Source organism: Sus scrofa, chromosome 17 (assembly GCF_054392235.1).
Source record: "Sus scrofa isolate SSC_HxYL_T2T_F1_AM1 chromosome 17, Sscrofa_HxYL_maternal_Yorkshire_Landrace_v2.0, whole genome shotgun sequence".
Classification (NCBI taxonomy): Eukaryota; Metazoa; Chordata; class Mammalia; order Artiodactyla; family Suidae; genus Sus; species Sus scrofa.
The window spans coordinates 48011393-48034037 of record NC_139399.1 but is presented as its reverse complement, the minus strand read 5'-3'; the positions used below and the strand labels follow the sequence as shown (position 1 = coordinate 48034037).

The 22645-nt window shown below is 43.0% G+C and overlaps 1 protein-coding gene across 2 annotated transcripts in view; it reads right to left on the bottom strand.

The window, feature by feature from the left end:
* The window catches only part of RPN2 (ribophorin II), a 56246-nt gene that overhangs the window by 26644 nt on the left and 6957 nt on the right, over window positions 1-22645 (bottom strand). For both annotated transcript variants that reach the window (NM_213941.2, XM_021077219.2), the window contains exons 3-9: window positions 13016-13111; window positions 12086-12261; window positions 7601-7676; window positions 6222-6356; window positions 3947-4123; window positions 1888-2006; window positions 829-934 (exon numbers count right to left, since the gene is read on the bottom strand). In NM_213941.2, coding sequence (NP_999106.2) covers window positions 829-934; window positions 1888-2006; window positions 3947-4123; window positions 6222-6356; window positions 7601-7676; window positions 12086-12261; window positions 13016-13111 — 885 coding nt within the window. The remainder of the gene's footprint in view (window positions 1-828; window positions 935-1887; window positions 2007-3946; window positions 4124-6221; window positions 6357-7600; window positions 7677-12085; window positions 12262-13015; window positions 13112-22645) is intronic.

Sequence of the window (22645 nt, the reverse complement as noted above, 5' to 3'; positions counted from 1 at the left end):
TTAGGACTGTCGCAAGAATAAAATGATAAAAGCAAAAGCACACAGAACTGTGCTACTCATGTCACAGCCATTCAATAAAGGGTTCATACTGGTGATCCTAAGCCGAATAAGAGAAGGTTAAACCATATCCTGGTTCAAGAAAGGGGGAAAATGCGGAATTCATCTTAAATAAACTTCTATCCAAAAAGGTTAAAAAGAAAGCCACAGTGCCTGAAGGGGTAAACTTCAATTAGCTGGGAAAACCACTAATGTGAAATACCTCATTCCCACAAAGCATCAGATAAATGAGGCATAGCTTTCCATCCTTAAAACCACTTGGATCTTCAGCACAAGTAGAGACAGCTAAACATCTGAAACACAGTTCATTATGAAAGATTGCCGATTTTCTTTTGTTCTTCCCCCAGATAACCTCGCTATGGTGCGGTGATAGGTCACTTGATGCTTTTGGTCCCTTAATTAAACATTAATTTAACATCAAGCACTTTTCTAAATCAATCATGGCCAACCACAGCAATCATCTTAAGTACAGAGTTACACCTGAATTAAGAGTGATTTTTATTTTTTCTATTTCCAAAATTTTATGTAAGATGTAATCCTAAACTATAATGGAAAATGAATAATTTAGAAACAGAAGAAAACTTGCTCTGATCAAGTTCTTGGCCAAGTCTGTCAAGCAGCATCATTCAAAACCCATCCCTCTCCTAGCATATTCACATCAAGCTGGTTGGAAGTGAAGTCGGTGTAGCAGATCCTTAATACTGTGTCCCTATTTGGTCATTTCCTTGGGTATATTAACATGGCAATGGGAATGACAAGAAAAGCACTTACCTCTACAGTATTTGCAATATAACGATTGTCACCCTCAACTTTGACAGAAAAGTCATAATAACCACTGGAAAACTTGACATTCACGAAGTTTAGCTCAAAAACATCTCTGTTAAGAATGACAGTGGGGTTAGCAAGAACTCACACAGTAAAATCATGAATGTAGCAAACGCTACAAAGCGAGGCCTTCCCTAAGACAGCCCAGGGCTACACCTCCTCTTTCCTTTTCAACTTCCCACCCACCTTGGGCCACCTCCTGATCAATCACAGATTATAATGAGGGGAAGACTTCAAAATGAACTCTTTCAAGTCTCCAGTCTTTTCCTTCTTCCCTTCTCTCTGCTCCCCAAAATTCCACCTCCTTCAGGTAAGACTTCCTCAGTTAAATGCAAAATAGGTAAGTCTACAGTACAATACCAATTATGATTAAAAAAAAAAAAAAAGAGCAGAAATGTTCAAAGAGGTTAGTGTAGGGTGGTATAATTGTATGTAATTTTCTGCATTAGTTCTACTTTCTGGTGCTTTGTGAATTTCCCAAAAAGGGCTTATTTTACTTTAATTCTAAAATATTAATAATTATTTTAAAGTAGAAAAAAATGGAAGAGAATTCTTAACTCTTTAACTACACAGCAAAATCCATTACCACTCTACTGATCATCCCTAAAAATGGTTTTGCTTTTGAATTTCACATATTGTCTATGTATCTTTACGACCGGGTAAGAAAACATGTTTTCTTTCTAAAACTCAAAGATCCCAATCTCATTAACTTACTAATTTAACACTTAGGAAAGTTTCAGATAAAAACTGACCCTGTTTAAAAACAGTTCATCTAACAATAACACACAGCCACGGAAGATAAGACTGCAGAAGAACATTAATCCTATGAGGGAAATGTTCATGACACGTTGTTATAAATAAAGCACAAACAGTCTTCAAGTTATGTGAATGTGGCCTGATGATCTTGGTAATAACCACATTAATCTGGGTGATACTGGCTGCAGGCTAACTTTCTGAAACAGGAAGACCGTCGTGTCGGCCTGCAGGGAGCAGCTCAGGACTTACCCCACAGGGGTGAAAGACGTCTTCTGGAGGACCGTGGCTCTGGAAGCAACAGACTTAGCATGTTCTAGTTTAACAGTGGCCTGAGTCAGAGGCTGGGACAGAACGTTGGTGACCTGCAACTGGAAATAAATTTTTAAATCATCTCTAGCAACAAAAGAGGAGGGAGAGGAGTACTGATTTTGCTTCGCGGGTGGGTGTTTTATCCCTTTATCCACAGGGAGCAAGCTCTACAGAGGAAGAATCAGGTCAATTTGGGAAACTGTCACTGACCTTTTGGTCTACAAATACAGGAAAACATAATTAGTTTGGGAATGGGATAAATCATAGATGTTACAGAGGTTGGGAAGATCTTAAAGATGATCCTACCCAATGATCTCATTTTTCAGATAAGGAAACCAGAGCCCAGCAAAAGAAAAGGACTGGCCCCAGATCACACAGCTAACGTTTCCTTCTCTCTGATCCCCTGATCCATCTACTCTACTAAAGCATCTTACCAAAAAAAAAAAAAAAAAGTTCCCATGTGGCTCAGCAGTGACTAACCTGACTAGATTCCATGAGGATGCAGGTTCAATCTCTGGCCTCACTCAGTGGATTAAGGATCCAGCCTTGCTGCAAGCTGCAGCGTAGGTCACAGATGTGGCTAGTATCTGCCGTTGCTGTGGCTGTGGCACAGGCTGGCAGATGCAGCTCTGATTCAAGCCCTAGCCCAGGAATTTCCATATGCTGCATGTGTGGCCCTAAAAACCAAAAAAAAAAAAAAAAAAAAAAAAAAAAAAAAAAAAACCAAACCAAAACAAACAAACAAAAAAAACCCACACAAAACCAAAAAACAACACTTAGGGAGATCCCTGGTGGCTCAGTGGGTTACGGATCTGGCACTGTCTGTCACTGCTATAGCAAACGTTCGATCCTAGCTAGGAACTTCTGCATGCTGCAGGCACAACCAAAAAAAAAGAGAGAAAAAGAAAAATACTTTAGGAAGGTAGATATGGGCAATGGAAAAATTGAAGAAATACGGCTAACACGAGTAACTCTCATTTGTTGAAAGAGAACAATCCGTCAAATTCCAGGCTAGGCCCATATATCTATCCTCCCACCAATCGTCTGAGATAGATAACATGATCTCTCTTTTACAGATGAAGAAACAGCCCACAAGAGGTTACAGGGCTGCCAAAGGCCACATGGCTAAGGACTCAAACCCCAGCTTATCAAAAACCAATATTTTTTCTACTTTGCTCTCTTAGCTCCCCTGACTCATGGTGACCTATGTTAATCAGGCTAGTTCTCACCCCAGTCTTTGGTGAGGGGATGTGACTTGTAAGCAGAAACAGAAGAAGCAGCTTTGGAGTACAGGGCACTTCCTCAGAACATGTGCAGGGCCCTTCAAGGTAGAGGAATTGATGGGACAGGTGGAACTGTCCTATGTGGAATCCACATGTTTAGACATAAATAAAATGCTAATTTCTTATAAAGATTTTAGCTTATCCCTGGTTTCCAAACAATAGCAAGAAACGCCTTATTTGAATGGAAAACTCTAAGTGTGTGCATTTTGCTCTGTTCAGTTAACAAACAAAAACAGTCTGGGCTCACTGCTGAGTGAGAGGGAGGGCTATGTTATCAAGAGGCTGGCTTCAAGGAAGAAAAGGCCTGATACTGATTTTAACAATGATAAGCACCAGAATTACCTTGGAATTTAAAAAGCTGTCTTAAAATAATGTATTTAGAAAGTTTTGGTACTAGAAAATACATTTTAGAGGACTTCCCTATACATCTGAACTTAGGAACTCCAAAAATGCAATTTTCTAGCAATTTATTAAAAGCCTTACTATTTAAAGTACTCTAGAAAAAAAGGGATTTCTGAAAGATCTGAAGGGTTCTGTGACTAGTTCACCCAGTGGCCATTCCTATTTCCACGCAAAAGGAAATGAGGCTTGCTCTTCATTTATGGGGTCTGTCCTCATGAGGGTTACAGTCAGCTGTGTACCAGTCTTTGGATTTCTGGAAGCCTTACACTGGAAATGGCAGTCAGAGCAGCACAGTGGGGGCTTGGAAGTCATACCCGCAGGAAAGCCTGTTCCTGAGTGTCGGAAGGAGAGCCTTCAGGCACAACCACAACAGGCACATGGTAGCGATTCTGGGAGAGTGCAGCGGCAGCAGAGGCCACACTGAAGGCTTCTGGGAGTGACTCAAAGTTCTTCTTGCTAAAGATGGTGTTCATTAGCTGGATGACCTGATCCTAAAAGAAAGGGGAAACACAGCTTGAGATCCCCCTCAGCCGGGAAGGTGGGACAGCCACCTACCCTCCTCACGTGGCTCAAGTCAACCCTTATCTGTTTCCAGGTGTTCACGCGGAAGATCTTTTAGCTATTAATCCACACTGATAGGGGTGGGTGGAGGAAGCAAATATTCTGCAATTAAGCTTAAGATTTGAATTTGTTTTTTTCCCATCTTCTAGTACAAATAGAAATTCATACATTTATTTGTCAACCATTTATGGATGTTTATTATTCAAGTACAAGGTACTTCTCGATAACTGAGACTGAAAGCATATCATAAAACACCTAGAGCAGTACCCACCTATTCCATGCCTACACGTGCCAGGCACGGTGACAGGGGCTTTACTCAAATCTTGATAAAAATCCTATAAAGACTGATATTATCAATCCTTTTCAAATAAGGAAACTGAAGCTAAAGCAAGTTAAGAAACAAGTTAGAACAGGAAGAAAAGAAGGACCAAATTTCACATGTCGGTCTGTTTGTCTCCAAAGTCCTTCCATAATAAAATAGGGCCTTTCCTGATTCCCCTCACCCTCTCAGCTAAGCTACCTTCTTTCAAAACCTGCCTCCACGCAATATGCTGGGGCTAAGTTTATGTTTATAAGACCAAACTTTATAGCCAAAATGTACATTAGAGAGAAACTAAAATAACTCTCCATTAAGAACTAATGGGTTGCTTAGAGGAGAAAACTGAAAGCAATTTTTTTAAAAAAAAGTAGAACCTAAAAGGCATTATTAAAATTCTAGAGGTTGTTTGCTTAAGAGGAAACATTTTCCACTTCAATCAGTTTTGTTTTTTTTTAAATCTACCATCTAACAAAAGAGCTCCCTTGTTCCCGACAGTGTTATTCACAGTCGACATGAAATAATTTTCTTTAATTGTACCAATTACATTTTCCATCACTAAGCTGTTGACATGTTAAAATGGGTGAATGTTCACCAGAATGGTTATGTCAAAAGCAGTGACAGCACAATTATTCCAGCCAAATACCTGGTTAGTAGGAGCTTGGGAATAAAGCAAGAGGAAGTTGAAGTACTTCTATGTAGAATATCGCCATTTCATCTACCACACCATGTATAAAGAATCCCTAAACAATTCGTACCATCAGACGCCTATTCTTGCACTTTCACCCACAACAAAAATTTAAGTAGAGGGTGGTATCTCTAGACCTACACTTAGGATGAAGGAAAGACAACATAAAAATGCCAATCCATGAATAAATTATTAGATCATATCCTCCAGAGAAAACATGAAATTAACTCAAATTACTCAAGACAGGTAATTATTTACTGTTTACTTGAAACCCGGCACCTAACTCACAGTGCACTCACAATGCCTAAAGAAATAAAAGTTCTAACTTTTAGAACCCAAATCTCTCCTCCTGAAATTAAAACAGCAGCAGCTTGTATTTTAAGTCCTTTAGATCAAGGGTTGGTAACCTTCTCATAAACAAGGGGTACAAAGAGGGTCCTACTCAAAAGACTTCCCATACACATTCCAGCCAAAAGTTCTTTCAGGTTAACAAACTCCTCTTGAGAGAAAAAAAATGAAAGAAAAGAATTAACTCTTGGCGGATGTCTGGTAGACACACATGCCTCTCAGTGAACTAAGTCAATCAGCAGAGATTAGCTCAGATTTAGCCACTGCTGAGGATGGGGGCAGGGGGGTGGGGGGGAGAACAGGCAATTCTGCAGTGCAGGGCACTTCTCAAGAGAAAGAAGATTTGCATGGGCCACCAACGTGGAAAGCATTCACAAGACAAGCAGGCACATCAAGGAGGAAAGGGAGGTGGCGCGAGAGTAATGCACTTGGCCCTCTGGCCACTCTACCTCATGACTCGTCCATAGCCCTCTGAGGCCAGCGTCCATGCCTAGCCCACTGACAACCAGTTTCTGGAGAACAGGCTATATAGAGTTTTCTATTTTTCATTCTCGATACCTAACCCAAGACACCCCAAAGCTAACGGAACAGCCCTCTCTGAAAACACTATCCTTAGCAGATAAAGTCAACAATGCCTTTGGGTTTCACACTGGAGAACTATTATATAGACAGGCACCTCCTTAATGGACGGCTCAGTCCCCACGTGGTCCATGAGCTTGTAGGTGGCAGCTACAAATAACGCTGTTGTTTCCAGTCCTTCTTCAAACTGGAGATACACACCTCCCAGTTCATCCAGGCGAGCGACAAGGTCCTAACACGACAAAACAGAGGCAGGTTGGAAGTTCACGTAATAAGAGAAATGAGATGTACAAGCCCTGTCACCCCAGTGCAGACACGGTTTTGAGAACTCTTACTCTACACCTGCAGACCACGCAGCTACTTAGTGCTTTCTCAAAAAAGGTGCGAAGGCACAGTGTAAAGCACATCCTCTAGGCTTTTGGCGAGAACGGTATTTCTGCACCTCTGGGAGCGTTCCTTCCCTGACCCCCCGTATTGAAGCCCAAGCCCAGAAGTCATGGTGCTGAAGGCACCAAATGCTCTGGACAGAAGGCCAGACTGCACTGAACCCAAGAAGCATCGTGACACAGATGGATCTGATGGCCATCCATTTGGATACAACCTGTAGAGCAGAGGATTTCTCTTCCCTATCCAACGCTCTAAAAGGTGAAGAGAGAGACACACTGCTCTCCCACACCTGCCCGTGGGGCATCCAGTGATGACGCTGTCAGACCACCTGTCTTCACTGGCCAGTGGCCCAGGAGGTCCTGGGCACAGGGAAGGACAGGGCAATAACAAAGACCACAGTGACCATTCGCTGAGCACTGCTTATGCACTAGGCTCTTTAGAACGTCACTTGTTCCCAACCACCATCATATAAGGAAACTGAGGCTCAAACATTAATAACTTGCCTGAGATTACAAAGAAGTAGAAAAAATATATGAATTTCAGGATTTGTTAGGCCCTAAAATCTGTGGCCTATGAGACCATACCTACTAAAGGCTGAAGTAGTTTGTTGTCTAACTGACTGTGTAACTATACTAGCCTAACAAATACTCCCTAGGAAATACTGCTCTGATACAAAGGACAAAAGTGTGCTATGGATATGAAAGGAAATGTCACTAGCTGAAACAAAGCATTCACGTCTATCTACCAGACTTCTAAAGAGTTTCAAAGACAGGAGCTGGGGAGTTCCCGTCGTGGTGCAGCGGTTAATGAATCCGACTAGGAACCATGAGGTTGCGGGTTTGATCCCTGCCCTTGCTCAATGGGTTAACGACCCGGCGTTGCCGTGAGCTGTGGTGTAGGTTGCAGATGCAGCTCGGATCCTGCATTGCGTTGCTGTGGCTCTGGCGTAGGCCGGCGGCTACAGCTCCGATTCGACCCCTAGCCTGGGAACCTCCATATGCCGCGGAAGCGGCCCAAGAAATGGCAAAAAGACAAAAAAAAAAAAAAAGACAGGAGCTGGGAAATTCTTTAGGCAAAATAAATTCGCACCTCAATCTCCTCCACGATGCTTCTCAGGTCAGCCTGCTGGGACAGGTAGGATGCTGTCTGCAGAGCCTGGACCGTTCTGGAAAGTAGAGAGAAGAACCACAATAAATGTTAAGTCTCTCACCCTCCTCTACTTACCCCTTCCCGTGTTGGGGTATCTTCACAAATATCCCGCTCTTGTTCCCTGGAAGTTTAAGTCAGTCCCGGCCCTGAAGAAGCTTATTTACCATCTAGTTGGGAAAGATGTGCCAAAGACCATTACATTACAAAGTTCATGAAAGCTAGAGAGAAGGCAATTCAGGCAACAGGACCCACGTAAGTACTGAGGGCAAAGAGAAGAGAGGGTGCACCAGTTCAGCCCCCTCTGAAAATGTGCTTGGTTCCTAAAGGCATCACATATAGAACACTGGACTAAGACTTAACTGGACTGAGAAGAGATATACTCTTAGTGAGAAAACAGTATTCAATTTGACCAAGGCTCTATCTGGCCACCCCCATGTTGGATGGAGGCCCTGTGCTGGGCAAAGGTTGGCTGCCTGTTAAATTTTCTACTTTTCTTACTCCAAGACCAAAGAAATACTGTGGAATCTACACATGGAGATTGTTGGGTAGAACTTGGAGCAACTTTTCTGAAACTAAGTTAATGCAATATAAACAGGAAGTATTTGGTAAGCACATGTTGAGTGGCCAATGATTGTGCTTATAATCCTGCTGGGAAACCTGAGAGTCACTCATTCTTTAGGCCCTAAACAAGATGAAGAGAACAAAAGATTTGGTTCTCAAACCAGAGTCTGTTCTCCTTTTCTTTTCCTATTTCTGATTATGAAAGTACATATCTGTTATTAGTATTAGTAAAGAAGAAAGTTAAAATTTCTGTAATGTCTACCCCTAAAAGATAACTGTTCTCTAATTTATTTGGGTTTTTTTGCAATTTATTTTTAACTTAATAGACTGTATACATCTTTCCACACGTATTTCATTCTTATTAACAATAACATAGCACTATACTGCTTAGATGAACCATGATTTACTCAATCTCCAACTAATAAAATTTATGTTTTACTAAGTCATACAGTGCTGTAACTGTTAATCCTTACTCACAGTTGTATATGTATATACACATTTTAATTTATTGAAGTGAAATTCACATAAAATTAGCCATTTGAAAGTGAACAATTCAGTGGCATTTAGTATATTTCCTAATGTTGTACAATCTCCACCTCTATCTAGTCCTAAAACATTTCCACCAGTCCAAAAGAAAACCCTGCACCCTTTGAATAGTTTCATCCCATTCCCCATCCCTCAGACCACAACCCGTGTTCTGTCTCTATGGATGTACCTATTCAGGAGATTTCATACAAATGGAATCATATACATGTGACCCTTTGTGTCTAGCTTCTTCCACTGAGCATTAGGTTTCCAAGGCCCATCCATTCTGTAACATGTATCAGCACTTCATTCTTTTTTATGGTTTATTAATGTATTTTTATCCACTTATGAGTGTATTTTTATAAGGTAAACGTTTAAGGTGGAATGTAGTAAGTATACCCACATAAGATTTTTTGTTAGATTCTATTTTCTTAATGTGGACAATGCAGAAAAGAGAAATGGTGCTTTTCAGGGTGGAAGGGAGAAGGCTGAGGACCCCTGGTGGCTACACAGATGGCTGCTCAAACCCAGAATGGTTCCCTAATTTCCAAGAGATGACAGGCCTTTGTGTAAAACCACCATTTATCAAGTCAGTGTGTTGGGGCATGTACAGTGGGACTGTTCCTCGCGATCCTAACAATTTAGATTCCCTCCATGGAAAACAAAGTTCCGTCCAGACGGCAAGCTGGAAAAGAGTCACAATTCAGAGAGGGAAGCCGCCGAGTGCTCAACCACCCCTCTGGGATGCCTGTTGTTACAGTGCACTTGAGAAAATGAAAGCTGCGTTTTCAAACAAGATAAAAACCCCACATTTGCCCGTGATAAATGCGGAGCACAGAAAAGCCTGCTAGGATAGTCTAGAAAGAACTTTTCAATTAAGATATCGTTCTTCTCTTCTTTGGAACGAGTGAGCATCATGCTGGTAACAACTTCAGAAGGTTTTAGAATGAAATTAATTCACGTAGCTTTTGAAAAGTTTTGTCACTGGCTTTAATTGCTTATTCCCCAATCGGCAATTTCCCTCCCTCTGGAGGGAGCACTATATTCAAACACTAAGAAAGCAGATCCTGTCTTGCTAATATACAGCAGATGATTCAAAGAAACTGGGTTATGACAGACCACAACAGCATCTCTTCAGGTTGTTCATTCAAACCTATAAATATTTTTTTTCCATTCTACACAAGTTTATGAACATTCACTCCTTAGAGTAAGTCCAATTAAGTGCAGGAGGCCCATTTAGAAGAGTCCTAATTTATATCAATTTCCCTAAACAAAGCAAATTAGTAGTAATACCATATAAGGCATCCTGCCAGTTTGATCTTCACAATGGCCCTATGAGACAGATGGTATTCTCCCTGCTTTACATACAGAAACACTGAGGTTTAAGGAGGCTAAAGAGCCTGCTCAAGTCACAGAGGTATTAAATAGAAGAGTCTGGAATTGAACACAGTTCTCTCTGATCCCAAGGTCCATGTGCTCCTTCTACCTGAAGCTTTTTATGAGATAGAACAGAAACAAAAGTTAGCTCCAGGCTCTATTAACCTTTTCTCTTTTTTTTTTTTCTTTTTTTTTTTTTGTCTTTTGTCTTTTGTTGTTGTTGTTGCTATCTCTTGGGCCGCTTCCGCGGCATATGGAGGTTCCCAGGCTAGGGGTTGAATCGGAGCTGTAGCCACTGGCCTACGCCAGAGCCACAGCAACGCTGGATCCGAGCCGCGTCTGCAACCTACACCACAGCTCACGGCAACGCCGGATCGTTAACCCACTGAGCAAGGGCAGGGTCCGAACCCGTGACCTCATGGTTCCTAGTCGGATTCGTTAACCACTGAGCCACGACGGGAACTCCTATTAACCTTTTCTTGAGCACCTACCATTAGCCAGGCTTTCTGAGCATAAAAATAAACAAACTTACAATGTAAAAAAAACCTACAATACAACCAAGGAAGTAACCAGCTCGCTAAGAAAGGGACCTAAGAAGGAAATGCTCTAGACGAGCACGAACTCCTATTTGTTCCATAACCACTAAGACTGTATTAGGCCAACCATATGTATTATCTTATTTAATCTTGACATTTGTTCTATGGATGGAAGGATTACTGGTCTCATTTTACAGATGAGGCTCAGAGAGGTTAGTAACTTGCCCAAAGTCACACAGCAAGGAAGAAACAGAGTTGGTGTTCAAACCCAAGTCTAACTGACTCTAAAATGGATGTAATTCCTTTGCATTTCTTTCTGATCTGGGTCTTAGAGGGGTAGAGAATTCCCTTTTTGCTTGGGAGGAAATGGAGAGATTTTTCTCAAGAAGAGTGAGGCACTGACACTGATTTCATGACAAAAGATATGGTGGTGACTGGGGAGGCAATTCCACGAGGGATTATGAGAAGGGATCAAAGTAATGTGACCTAAAGTGAAGGGACCACAAGGGTCAAGCACTGGGCAAAGTATGCACAGAATGTCATCCCCAGGATAAGTAGCAGCCCCAGAGTCACTGATCACTGACCATGTGAATATGAGCAGGGTGTGGGTGTGCCAGAGAGGACACTGACTGACCTGCAACCCTGCCTTTAACAAACCTTCCAGTTTAGAAACATTTTGGCTCTTAAAAACAACAAAAAAAAACCAAAAAGCAAAAAAACAAAATCCAACCCTGGCAAGCAACTGAACTATTCTGCAGTAGGGTACTGGTGTCACTAACGTCTTGCTGAATGATGAGCAAGAGTCCAGGTGTTCCAATATCACTCAGGGTTGTAATTAAATGGGGGACACACAAAAAATGAAAAATATATACTTTGTGTCAAAGAAAAAAAAAAAAACCACTACATATATTGTTGTTTAGCGTTCCTTCCTAGAGGGTTTTCTCCTTCACCTGAGTCTGTTGCAGGGGACAGGGTCTAATTTCTAGAATACTCTCCCCACCGAGAACCTCTCCCACCAGCTGCTGTCTCCCACACCTCCAAGGGGCCCTGAGAGTCCTTCTCCAGAGCAGAGCGTCCACTGCAACATCCCACTGTGGCCTGGCCCAGCCTCAGTAAGGGAGGCACGTGGTCCCTGGCCCCACTCTCCCTCGGCTGCTCCTAGAGTAGCAGTGTGTCTCTACGAGGCAGTGTCTCCATGTTCTGACTCAGTGTTTGCCTTCTGCCTGAGCAGCTTGAGGGAAAGCATGTGGAGGTGGGCGGCCCTACCTAGCCTACCTCCTTAGTACAATATGACACCTACAGTGCCAGCAGGGCCCCCGGCACACAGCAGGTGCCCAGAAAATATCTGCTGAACCCATGGATGACATGTCTCAGGACAGGAGGTGACACAAATGAAGGCTGAGATGCGCTGGAGATGAGGACTTACGCTAGCACGGTCTCTTCCTTGCTGAGGCGAGCAGTGAGAGCACCGAGCGCTTCTTGGGAAGCCAAGGGAAGGCCAAAGCCACTGAGAGCTGCAACTGCATGGTAGATCTGGGTCACAGAGGAGTCTTCACTGACAGCTGCCAGAAGCAGATCTTTGGTCTCATTTGAAATAGAGATCTGGGGGAGGATTGGCAGACACAGAGTCAGGTGCTGGCAGCCTGTGGCAGGTACACCAAAGATGGAACACAAAGCAACCGTCAAAGTCATACCACCTACCTGGTCCATGGTCATTCCTCCTCGACTCCTCAGACATCAGAATTAAATGTCTGTAAAACCTCAGCATCATTTTGAAAGGATTCTCACAAGTCACTTGTCTACTGCTATGGTTCTCCTTTGGTCAAAAAAATGGATTTCTAGAAATCTGATGTGGGGGCATTCTTCCTTTGCTTTAAACATTAAAAAAAAAAAAAATTTTTTTTTTCTTCTCTCTCTCTCTCTTTTTTTTTTTGGCCTGGCATGTGGAAGTTCCCAGGCCAGGGATCAAACCCGCATCACAGCAGTGACCTAAGCTGCAGCAGTGACCTGAGCTGCAGCAGTGACAATACCAGATCCTTAACCTCTAGGTCACCAGTAAACTCCTAAGCATGTTTAAATTTTAATATTTAAGGGAGGTGGAAAGAAAAATCAAGGTTTCCCAGAAGAGAGGCAACTACAGGAAAAAGTTATTGAAAATCCATGAAAAATGAAAACCCAGGAAAAAATAAACTCCATTTCCTTAAGGAAAAAAAAAAAAAAAAAAAAATCACAAGACTGTAATTCCCACCCATACTAATGGATTCTCATTGTTAAAAAAATAATCGTAATATTAGTCTCTTTCCTTAAAAATATTTTACAGTTTAAGGTCAATACAAATGTAAGCAGCTGGACTCACCTCACACCCTGAGAGGGCCTGGCTGGACTGGGCAGTGTAGAAAAGGGAATCCACGTTGCTGGGATCAAGGTTTGACTTAATGAAGGTGCACGCTTTCTAAACGGGGGAAAAACATCAAGGAGTGGTGATATACACAGTGACTGGGGAAAAAATACGTGGTTTTCAGATGACGAAATTCTAAGCAATCTACAATGGCTCAAGTATGAGCTATACCAGACTTCATTTTTTAAGCAGGTACTTTCCTCAGGACACTGTATTACCCCAAACTGCTAACTTCATAAAAAGAGCAATAATCCTCAATGCACTCTAGTCCTGAACCTGGAAAGGAAGAAAAGAAGCCACTTCCACTGATGACTTGCTCTGGCCATAACCTGTGTGGAAATGTTTATGATGCTCTTTCTTTTAATGAACATAAGGACCCTATGGTAGATATTTTCACCCCCATTTAACAGAATAAGATACTGAGGCCTGGAGTTGGTAAGTAACCTAATGAAGGTGACAGAGCTAGTAAAACGACAAGTAACCTAATGAAGGTGACAAAGCTAGTAAACGACAGACTATCTCTGCTGAGATGTCTCCAAAGCTAAGTCAGGTTCCACACATCTAAAATGAGCTAGAACCCTTCTGTTTCTTCCTCTGGACTTACTGGCTCATGTATGGACATCACTGTGCACCTAACCATCTAAAGCAGAAACCCAGGCATCCTTCTCGACTTTTCCCTCCCCCTCCAAGCCTCTGGAGCCTGTCTCCCTTTAGGTTCTCAAACCCGATCCCCTCCTTGCCTTATTTCAGGCCCTGCCGGTTCTCACTTAGATCATTACACTCATCTCCTCAAGCCATGCAATCCATTCTGCATCCTGCTTCACAACCATTTTTACAAGACAACAGATGTAACTTTGCTATGAAAGCTCTTGGGTGGTTCCTTATTCTTCTCAGAACAAGATTCAATGTTTTTGATCTGGCATCAAATGCCCTCATGACTAACCCTCCCTTCTGTGCCAGCTTCATCACCACAGTCCCAACTCCAACCCCACGATCTTACCCTCCAGCCCACTGTAGCTCCCAGATAAACCACGCTCTCACCATTTATGTTTCTGACCCTGCGACCCTCCCTGCCGGGAACACCTTTCTCTTGTCCTTTTGGTCTACCAAACCAGGTCCTATCTTTATCCTCGCTCAGATGTCACCTCTTCAAGAGAACGTTCTCTGACATTCATCTGAGCACAGGTCAGATGCCCTCCCTCCCGAGAGCCCCCCCCCCAACCCCAAAGCACTTACCACACTGTACTAACTACCTCCCCAGGGACTAGTTACCTGAGAGCAGAGACTGAGAAACTCCCATCACAGTACCTGGCACAGAGTGGGCACATAAGAAAACCCATATGCTATTCTTACTATATCAGGAAATATCATTTAGTAGCTGCTTACAACACTAAATACTTTAGTTGAGGTAAAAAAAATTCAGCTATTCAACATTAAATGGTAATAAGAACAGGTGAAATTAGGTTCTTCCAAGGAGTAGGACCAAGCTGGCCCATGGGATGGACTGTTGCTTTTCACCAATGGCTGTTTTGTAATATTTGCTATTTTCCTATGGGTATGTACTACTTCAACCAAAAAACTATCAGGATTAATTTTGAGAATAAAATTTAAGTCTCAACCAGAAGTTTGAAAGAAACCAAAGAGAAAAAGAAGGGAGTTCCCGTTATGGTGCAGCAGAAAAGAATCCGACTAGTATCCATGAAGATTTGGGTTTGATCCCTGGACTCGCTGAATGGGTCGGGGATCTGGTGTTGCTGTGGCTGTGAAGTAGGCCAGCAGCTGTACCTCCGATTCAACCCCTAGCCTGGGAACCTCCATACGCCACGAGTGTGGCCCAAAAGCAAAAAACCCAAAAGCAAACAAACAAACAAAAAAACCCAAACAAAGAGAGAAAAAAAGGTAACAAAATTAGGGAGCTGAAGAAAACAATCTATTGGAGGAATCCTTTGAGCAGAATGTGGGTAAACTTAAGCACGTGTGCTTTGTCGCCACCTGGTGCTATAACAATAGAACAACACCCAAGACCCCTAACAATGACTATGGTTACCGCGACCACTTTTTGAGCACTTAAAAGCACTGTTCCAAGAGCTATACATGCATTTCTTATTTAATAAGAGGAAAAGTGGGGCATGAGAGAGGCAAAGTAACTTGTCCGAGGTCACTTAGCTCCTAATGGAGGAGAGAGAATTCAAACCCAGGCAGCCTGGCTCCAGAGTCTGAACAATACAACCACCACTGTCTCTCAAGGGACTACTATATATTTTTTGTTTGTCTGCACCTGTGGCATGAGGAAGTTCCTGGGCCCAGAGATGGAACCTGCGCCACAGCAGTGACAACACCAGATTCTTAACCCACTGCGCCACCAGGGAACTCCTTCAAGGGACTACACAAAATGACCTGTTCTGGAGTTAAGGCCAGCATCATGCCTACTCTACTTCTTTGTACAGACAGATCTAGATTAACAGTAACAGTGGTCAGTGGCTTCAAAGCTCAAAATGTTGACAGCCTGGTTTCAATAACAGCAAAAGTGAGGGACCACACAAAATACGCTCTGGGCCCTCAGGAAGCCCACCGAGTGCCAAGGATTCAGCAGCCAACTGCAAGGGATCTGTTATTTGGACTCCCTCAGCCCTCGTTCCCAACTGACAGCTGAAAATCACCCCCTAAATGTCCATTCCCTCTCTGTTCCCCTCCAACTTCCTGAACCTAATCATTAAAACATCCTCCTGAGTGAGGACAGCAGTACTTTCCTCAATCCACTCTTCCCTGCAACTCTCTGAACCAAATCAAGAACCAAGAAAAGAGAATAAACCTCTTTCTCATCTGTCCTTTCCTCTCCATCAATAGCTCCCAACTCTTGTCTCCCCCCAGCTCTTCTGCTTTGTAATCTCATCAGACTCTGTTACATGTCCAGCTACTGAGGCATGCCCTGGTGAAAGCTCCCATGCCACGTCCCTGGTAACTGGGCCCACTTTTTTCATGTGCACCTCTTACCACACCTCTGCTACAGGCGCCCTGGATGGCAGACTCACTGCCTCCAAAACACAACAAGTAGAATTCTCGTAGTGGCTCAGTGGGTAAAGAACCTGACTAGGAACCATGAGGTTGTGGGTTCAATCCCTGGCCTCACTCAGTGGGTTAAGGATCTGGTGTTGCCATGATCTGCGGTGTAGGTCAAAGACACAGCTTAGATCTGGAGTTGCTGTGGCTATGGCACAGACCAGCAGCTGTAGCTCCAATTCGACTCCTAGGCTGGGAACTTCCATATGCTACAGGTGAAGCCCTAAACACCAAACCAAACAAACCACAGCAAGCACTTTTAAGCCTGGAGGCTTAGAATAGGCTGTTCTCTCCATCAGGAAGCTCATTCACATCATCAACTCAACTTCTCCCTCTCAACTGGTAACTCCTAATACACTAACGAAACAAGACTTATTTTATTTTACTTTTTGCTTTTTAGTGACGCGCCCATGGCATATAGAAGGTACTAGGCTATGGGTCAAATTGGAACTGCAGTTGCCGGCCTAAGCCACAGTCACAGCAAGGTTGTGTCTGCGACCTACACCACAGCTCACGACAATGTTGGATCCTTAATCCACTGAGCAAAGCCAGGGACTGAACCCGAGTCCTCATGGATCCTAGTCGGATTCGTTTCTGCTGTGCCACAATGGGAACTCCCAAGACCCATTTTAAAGTAAAACTTTCCTTGATCCTTCTCTCCCCTCCAGCTGCTACTTTCTATCTCTTCCCACCAGTGACATCCAAATTATGGAAAACAAAGGACATTTTCCAGTGCTCATGCCCTCAACACAAGACAGAACCAATCACTTCCTTCCTCTGGAACAGTCGCTTCCCTTCACTTCCAGGACTCCCCTGCACTCCCCTCTCCGCCCCCTTCTCAGCTGATCTTCAAGTTTCATCCTCTTCTGCCTGACCATTCAACACTGGTGTTTTTCAACTCCTTGACCCACTTCTCATACATCCGTGCTCTCTTCCTAGGCAATCTTTCATGCCCATGGCTTCATCCAGAACCTCTATGCAGATAATTCTCAGATTTGTACCCCCAGCCCAGACGTCTATCAAAGTCTATTTACATGACCCAAAGGCATCTAATGTTCAACATTTTTAAGACCAAATTTCTGATCTTTCCTGCACAAACATTCTCTTCCTGTGTTCCTATCTTAAGGAATGGCCCAACCATCCCTCCACATGGCAGAAGTCAGAAGTCCAGTTGTTGTCTTTTGCACCCCTCCAGCATTCAATCTTGCCCTACGTTCCTCTGTCAACACCTATTCTCCACAAGGCAGGAGAGAAATCTTTTCAAAATGGAAGTTGGATCCTGTTACTTGCTCTTAAAATCACCTGCTCTTGGAGTTCCCATGGCTCAGCAGTAACGAACCTGACTAGTATCCATGAGGATGTGGGTTCGATCCCTGGCCTCACTCAGTGGGTTAAGGATCTAGTATTGCCATGAGCTGTGACGTAGGTCACAGATGTAGCTCGGATCTGGCTTTGCTGTGGCTGTGGTACAGGCCAGCAGCTACAGCTCTTACTCAACCTCTAGCCTGAATGTCCATGCTGTGGGTGCAGCCTTAAAAAGACAAAAAAAAAAAAAAAAACCCAAAAAAACAAAACAAACAAAAAAACTACTGCTCTTTAGAGAAAAAGCAAAATCTTCCCTGTAACCATCAAGGCACTGAGGCTTAGCCCCAGCCTTCCTCTCAAGCTTTACCTCTCTCTTCCATTCTCTCTCTGTTTGATACATAGCCTCCTTTCAGTCTCACAAATGTAATCTATTCCCGACCTGCACAGGTTCTTTGCACATGCTCTTCCCTCTGCCGGTCTCCTGGTTAGCTTCTACCCTCCCTTTAGAATTCAGATCAATCACACCATCCTCCATTTAGTAAATAGCTATCAAGTATTGCCACACGCCAGGTGCTATCTAGGTACTGGAGATACACAACAAATAAAGCGAACATAATTTGTACCCTCAAGGAGTTGTAATTTAGGAAGATGTAGAGTGAGATTAAAGTTAAAATTAGGAGTTCCCATCGTGGCTCAGTGGTTAACGAATCTGACTAGGAACGATGAGGTTGTGGGTTCGATCCCTGGCCTTGCTCAGTGGGTTAAGGATCCGGAGTTGCCGTGAGCTCTGGTGTAGGTTGCAGACAGGACTTGGATCTGGCGTTGCTGTGGCTCTGGCGTAGGCCAGTGGCTACAGCTCTAATTAGACCCCCTAGCCTGGGAACCTCCATATGCTGCGAGTGTGGCCCCAGAAAAGACAAAAAATAAAATAAAGTTAAAATTAAAGAGATTTCTTTAGAAAAGCCTTCCCTGACCAGGTCAAAGTCCCCTATTATACACCTATAACACTATATAGCTCACCTTCATAAAACTTGCCTTTGTTACAAATATTCATTTTATATTTATTACATGACTAATGCTTGTCTCCACTATTAGAGGTTATGTTCCAAGAGGCAGATGCTCTCTTTGCTGTTTCAACACTGAATCCCCAGTGCCTAGTACACAGCAGAAACTCATGAAATATCTGACAAATGAATAAATGAATTGTGCAGCAGCCAGCACAGAGGGCAAATCCCCTGCACAAGGTTGGGACTAAGTTTTTTTGGCAGACAGGGTGAGTGAGCAGCTCCCTCTGCTGGATGCCCCTGGTGCTTTCCATACTCACGCTTGGTCTCACTGTTTCGGTACCTGTCTCTCACTAGATAATGAGCTCCGTCTCCTCTGCACTTAGCATTATGCTTTGCACAAAGCAGATGCTCCATAACTGATTACTGCCTAAAGGAGTGCCGGATTCTCTGCTATCCCCCAGCACCCACCTGAGAGCCTGGCTCTCAACAAGCACTCAGTTACTATTTGCTGAATGGATACAGAAATACTTAACTTATTTTTATTTTACTTTTTTTGCTTTTTAGGGCCACAACTGCAGCATATGGAAGTTCCCAGGCTAGGGGTGGAATTGGAGCTACAGTTACCAGCCTACACCACAGCCACAGCCATGCCAGATCCAAGCTGTGTCTGCAAAGTACACTGCAGCTCACAGCAATCCCGGATCCTTAACCCACTGATTGAGGCTGGGGATCGAACCCGCATCTTCATAGATACTAGTCAGGTTTTTATCTGCTGAGCCACAATGGGAACTCCAAACTTTATATGTACTCACCATGTGCAAGATACTTAGCTGAGCACTTTATACTTACCATCTCATTTAATTTTTACAACAACCCCATAAGAAAGATATTCTTACCCTTTTCACAGATTGGGGAAGTGCGTGACTGACTTATAACCTGTGAACACTGTCTAATGTGTCCTAATTTCAGTCATTCAAATCTAAACCACTGTCACGATTTTGCATAGTACATCTATTTACTTAATATTTTTATTAAAATGAAGACAATGAATACCATCATTGCTCTTAAGTCTTGTAAAAAGATAAGCAATAATATCTACAAAATCCCCATTCTCATGTGCTTATGTTTTAAAAATATGCATACACAGTACCTGACTACCAAAATGAAAGATGTTCACTCTTCATAACACCTAAGATCAACTCTCATTCCATACTCCACGGTTCCCAGAGCTGTCTTCTGCTCTCAGATTTTTATTAGACCCCATTCCTCTCAGTTTTTCTACTAAAATTAAAATCTCTTCTAACAAAATAACCAACATCTCCTCTAAGGATCTAACTGTGAGAACAACCAACTTAGTGCATCTGGCAGGGCTGAAGGAATTCCCTCTATGCAGCTGAAAGCAACAGCAGCTGAGCAGGACACGAACCACTATAAGAAGTGGCAGTCATGGGAGACTTCTTCTCAATGGATTTTCTTAGTAGCATTCCTTTTTTCTCTTTAATTAATTTTTCCTTTTTACAGCCACACCTGCAACATATGGAAGGTAGGGTGAGCTATAGCTGCCGGCCTACGCCAGAGCCACAGCAATGCCAGATCTGAACCTCATCTGCGACCTACACCACAGCTCATGGCAACACCGGATCCTTAACCCACTGAGGGAGGCCAGGGATCGAACCCACAACCTCATGGTTCCTAGTCGGATTCGTTAACCACTGAGCCACGACAGGAACTCCTACTGTGTGCTTCTAATAAGGAAATCCACCAGCTCTGAGGCATCCATTCAGCTCCCTTCCTTTTACACAACACACACATGATGAAATGAACACACAGCACATTTCTTAAGTGACTATAAGATGGAAGTATGTGATGAACCCATTTATTTTCTGATTAAGAGGCACATTTAGAGAGCTTTCATTTCTATTAAAGTTTACAATTCATTCATTCAACAAATATTTGTTGAACACCCTCTGCTCATTAGGCATGAAGCAGTGGGGATGACAGTTTGAGAAAAAATGAAATGTCAATCAATGTACATTTAACGCTACCGCTGTATAACAGTTCTACCAAAAGGTAATCCTTACTACACGCCACCACCATGCTCACCACCCTACATCCATCACCTGCCGCTGAGTACTGTTACTGTCTCCATCTCACACGTGGGAAAAAGTGTCGGAAAGGTTCAGTGAACCGCACAGGTTACTCAGTGGTGCAGCTGTGAAGACCCTGAAGCAAAGCTTTGTGACTTTAGAGTCTGTATTATAAACAGAAGGCCTCAGTTAACCACACAATTACCCCCAAGTCACACTGCCCTGCAGCTGTCTGGATGGCTTTGGTTGACATCTTCAGTCCTGACCAACATCCCCTCTCTGCTCATGATATCAGCAGAGAACACCCTGACAAGTGAGTGTTCAACCCACATCCATGCGCAGCTCCAAATCATGAGCAGCTAATAAGGTGTCATTCAAATTAGAGTGAGAGGGTCTCACTCCTCCAGGAAGCCCCTTGACTGAGTCCTATAGGTCCAAAGAAGTTTGAAACTCATCAGTAGAAACCTCTCATCCTGCATTCAAATCTGCCAATTATTATGGCAACGCTGGATCCTTAACCCACTGAGTGAGGCCAGGGATCGAACCCGCAACCTCATGGATCCTAGTTGGATTTGTTTCTGCTGCGCCACGATGGGAACTCCCAACCTGCCAAAATTTAACAGTAACCTAATATTCCAATTTTACCTCCTGCACCTTATGAAACAAAACCTCTACTGGTCAAGACTGGGCCACCTATGTCTCCCAACTGTTTGTTCTCTCTCCTCCCCAGGCCTTTTACAGACACTGCGGGCCTTCTGTACAGCATCTGCGCCAGCATTGTCTGAACTCGCCAGCACTGTCTGAACTTGTCTGAATAAGTTACAAAGAGAAGCAAGACTTTTAAAATATTAATAATAATAATAGCTAATTCAAAGGGCCTTTCATGGGCTAGTCACTTACTAGGCATAACATGACTGCATTTTATATTTACAATGATCCAGTGAGGAAGGCACCACAACTCCCACTTTTACATTGAGATGGAGCCAGAGTTAAAAACTTGGGTTAACTGACTCTGCTGCCTGTACTCTTTCTTTTTGAGCAAAACTAATTTTATTAGGAGGTACACTGACCTGGAAGGGTTTACAACAACACGAGGAAAGTCTGCTTCATTAACCGTCACACACAGGAAGGAAATACTGGGCAGGAATAAGAGCTACTGTCAGGAAGAAATCTAAGCCTAGCACTCACACAGCAGGAATCAGCAAACTTTCTATAAAGGGCCAAGGAGTACACATTCAACTTTGGGGGCCAGAGAAGTCTCATTAGTAACTACTCAACTCTACTGTTAAAGTGCAAAAGCAGCCACACACAACATGTAAATGATGAGCATGGCTGTGAGGCTTCAAGCTTGATTTGACCCTGGGGGCTATTATTCAGATGATGGTTGGTAGACACTGGGCAATTTTCTAAACCTTTCTGAGCTTATGTTTCCTCCTCTATTACAGGATAATATTTCTGACCATACAGAAGTAAGACAATTCAAGATAACATATCCAGTGTACCTGGCACATAGGAGACATTCAATAAATAATAGCAGTTACTGATTCTAGTCTCAGCCAGGAAATATAAAAGATAAACCAAAGACATCAGAAACCCTCAAAGTTTATTTTATGGATCACGTAAAAATAAACAACACATTCTGGCCCACTGGCAAATTGGGACATTTTGGGCATCAAAAAGAATAACAACTGCAAAGGATTGCAAGGCATCAACTGGGACTACCAGTTCTTCCCAGGACAGATTTAAACATATAGCACTTATCGCCCTGCCATAAATAACTTTAAAATGGACACAGACAACACAAGGCTGTGACTCTTGAAATGAAGTAAAAAGCATGACAATAGCACAGATGATGGGAGTTTAAAGAGAAATACATCTTATGAGGTCCTTTATCCATAATATGGCAAAATAATAATTCAAAGTATATTGTGATAAATTAAAATGCATATTACAATCTCTAGAGCAACACCTAAAAAAATAAGTAAGCCAAAAAGGCCAATAGAAGAGATAAACTGGAATTTTTTAAAAAAATGATTCGAAGTTCTTGCTGTGGCACAGTGGTTAACGAATCTGACTAGGAACCACGAGGTTGCGGGTTCGATCCCTGGCCTCACTCAGTGGGTTAAGGA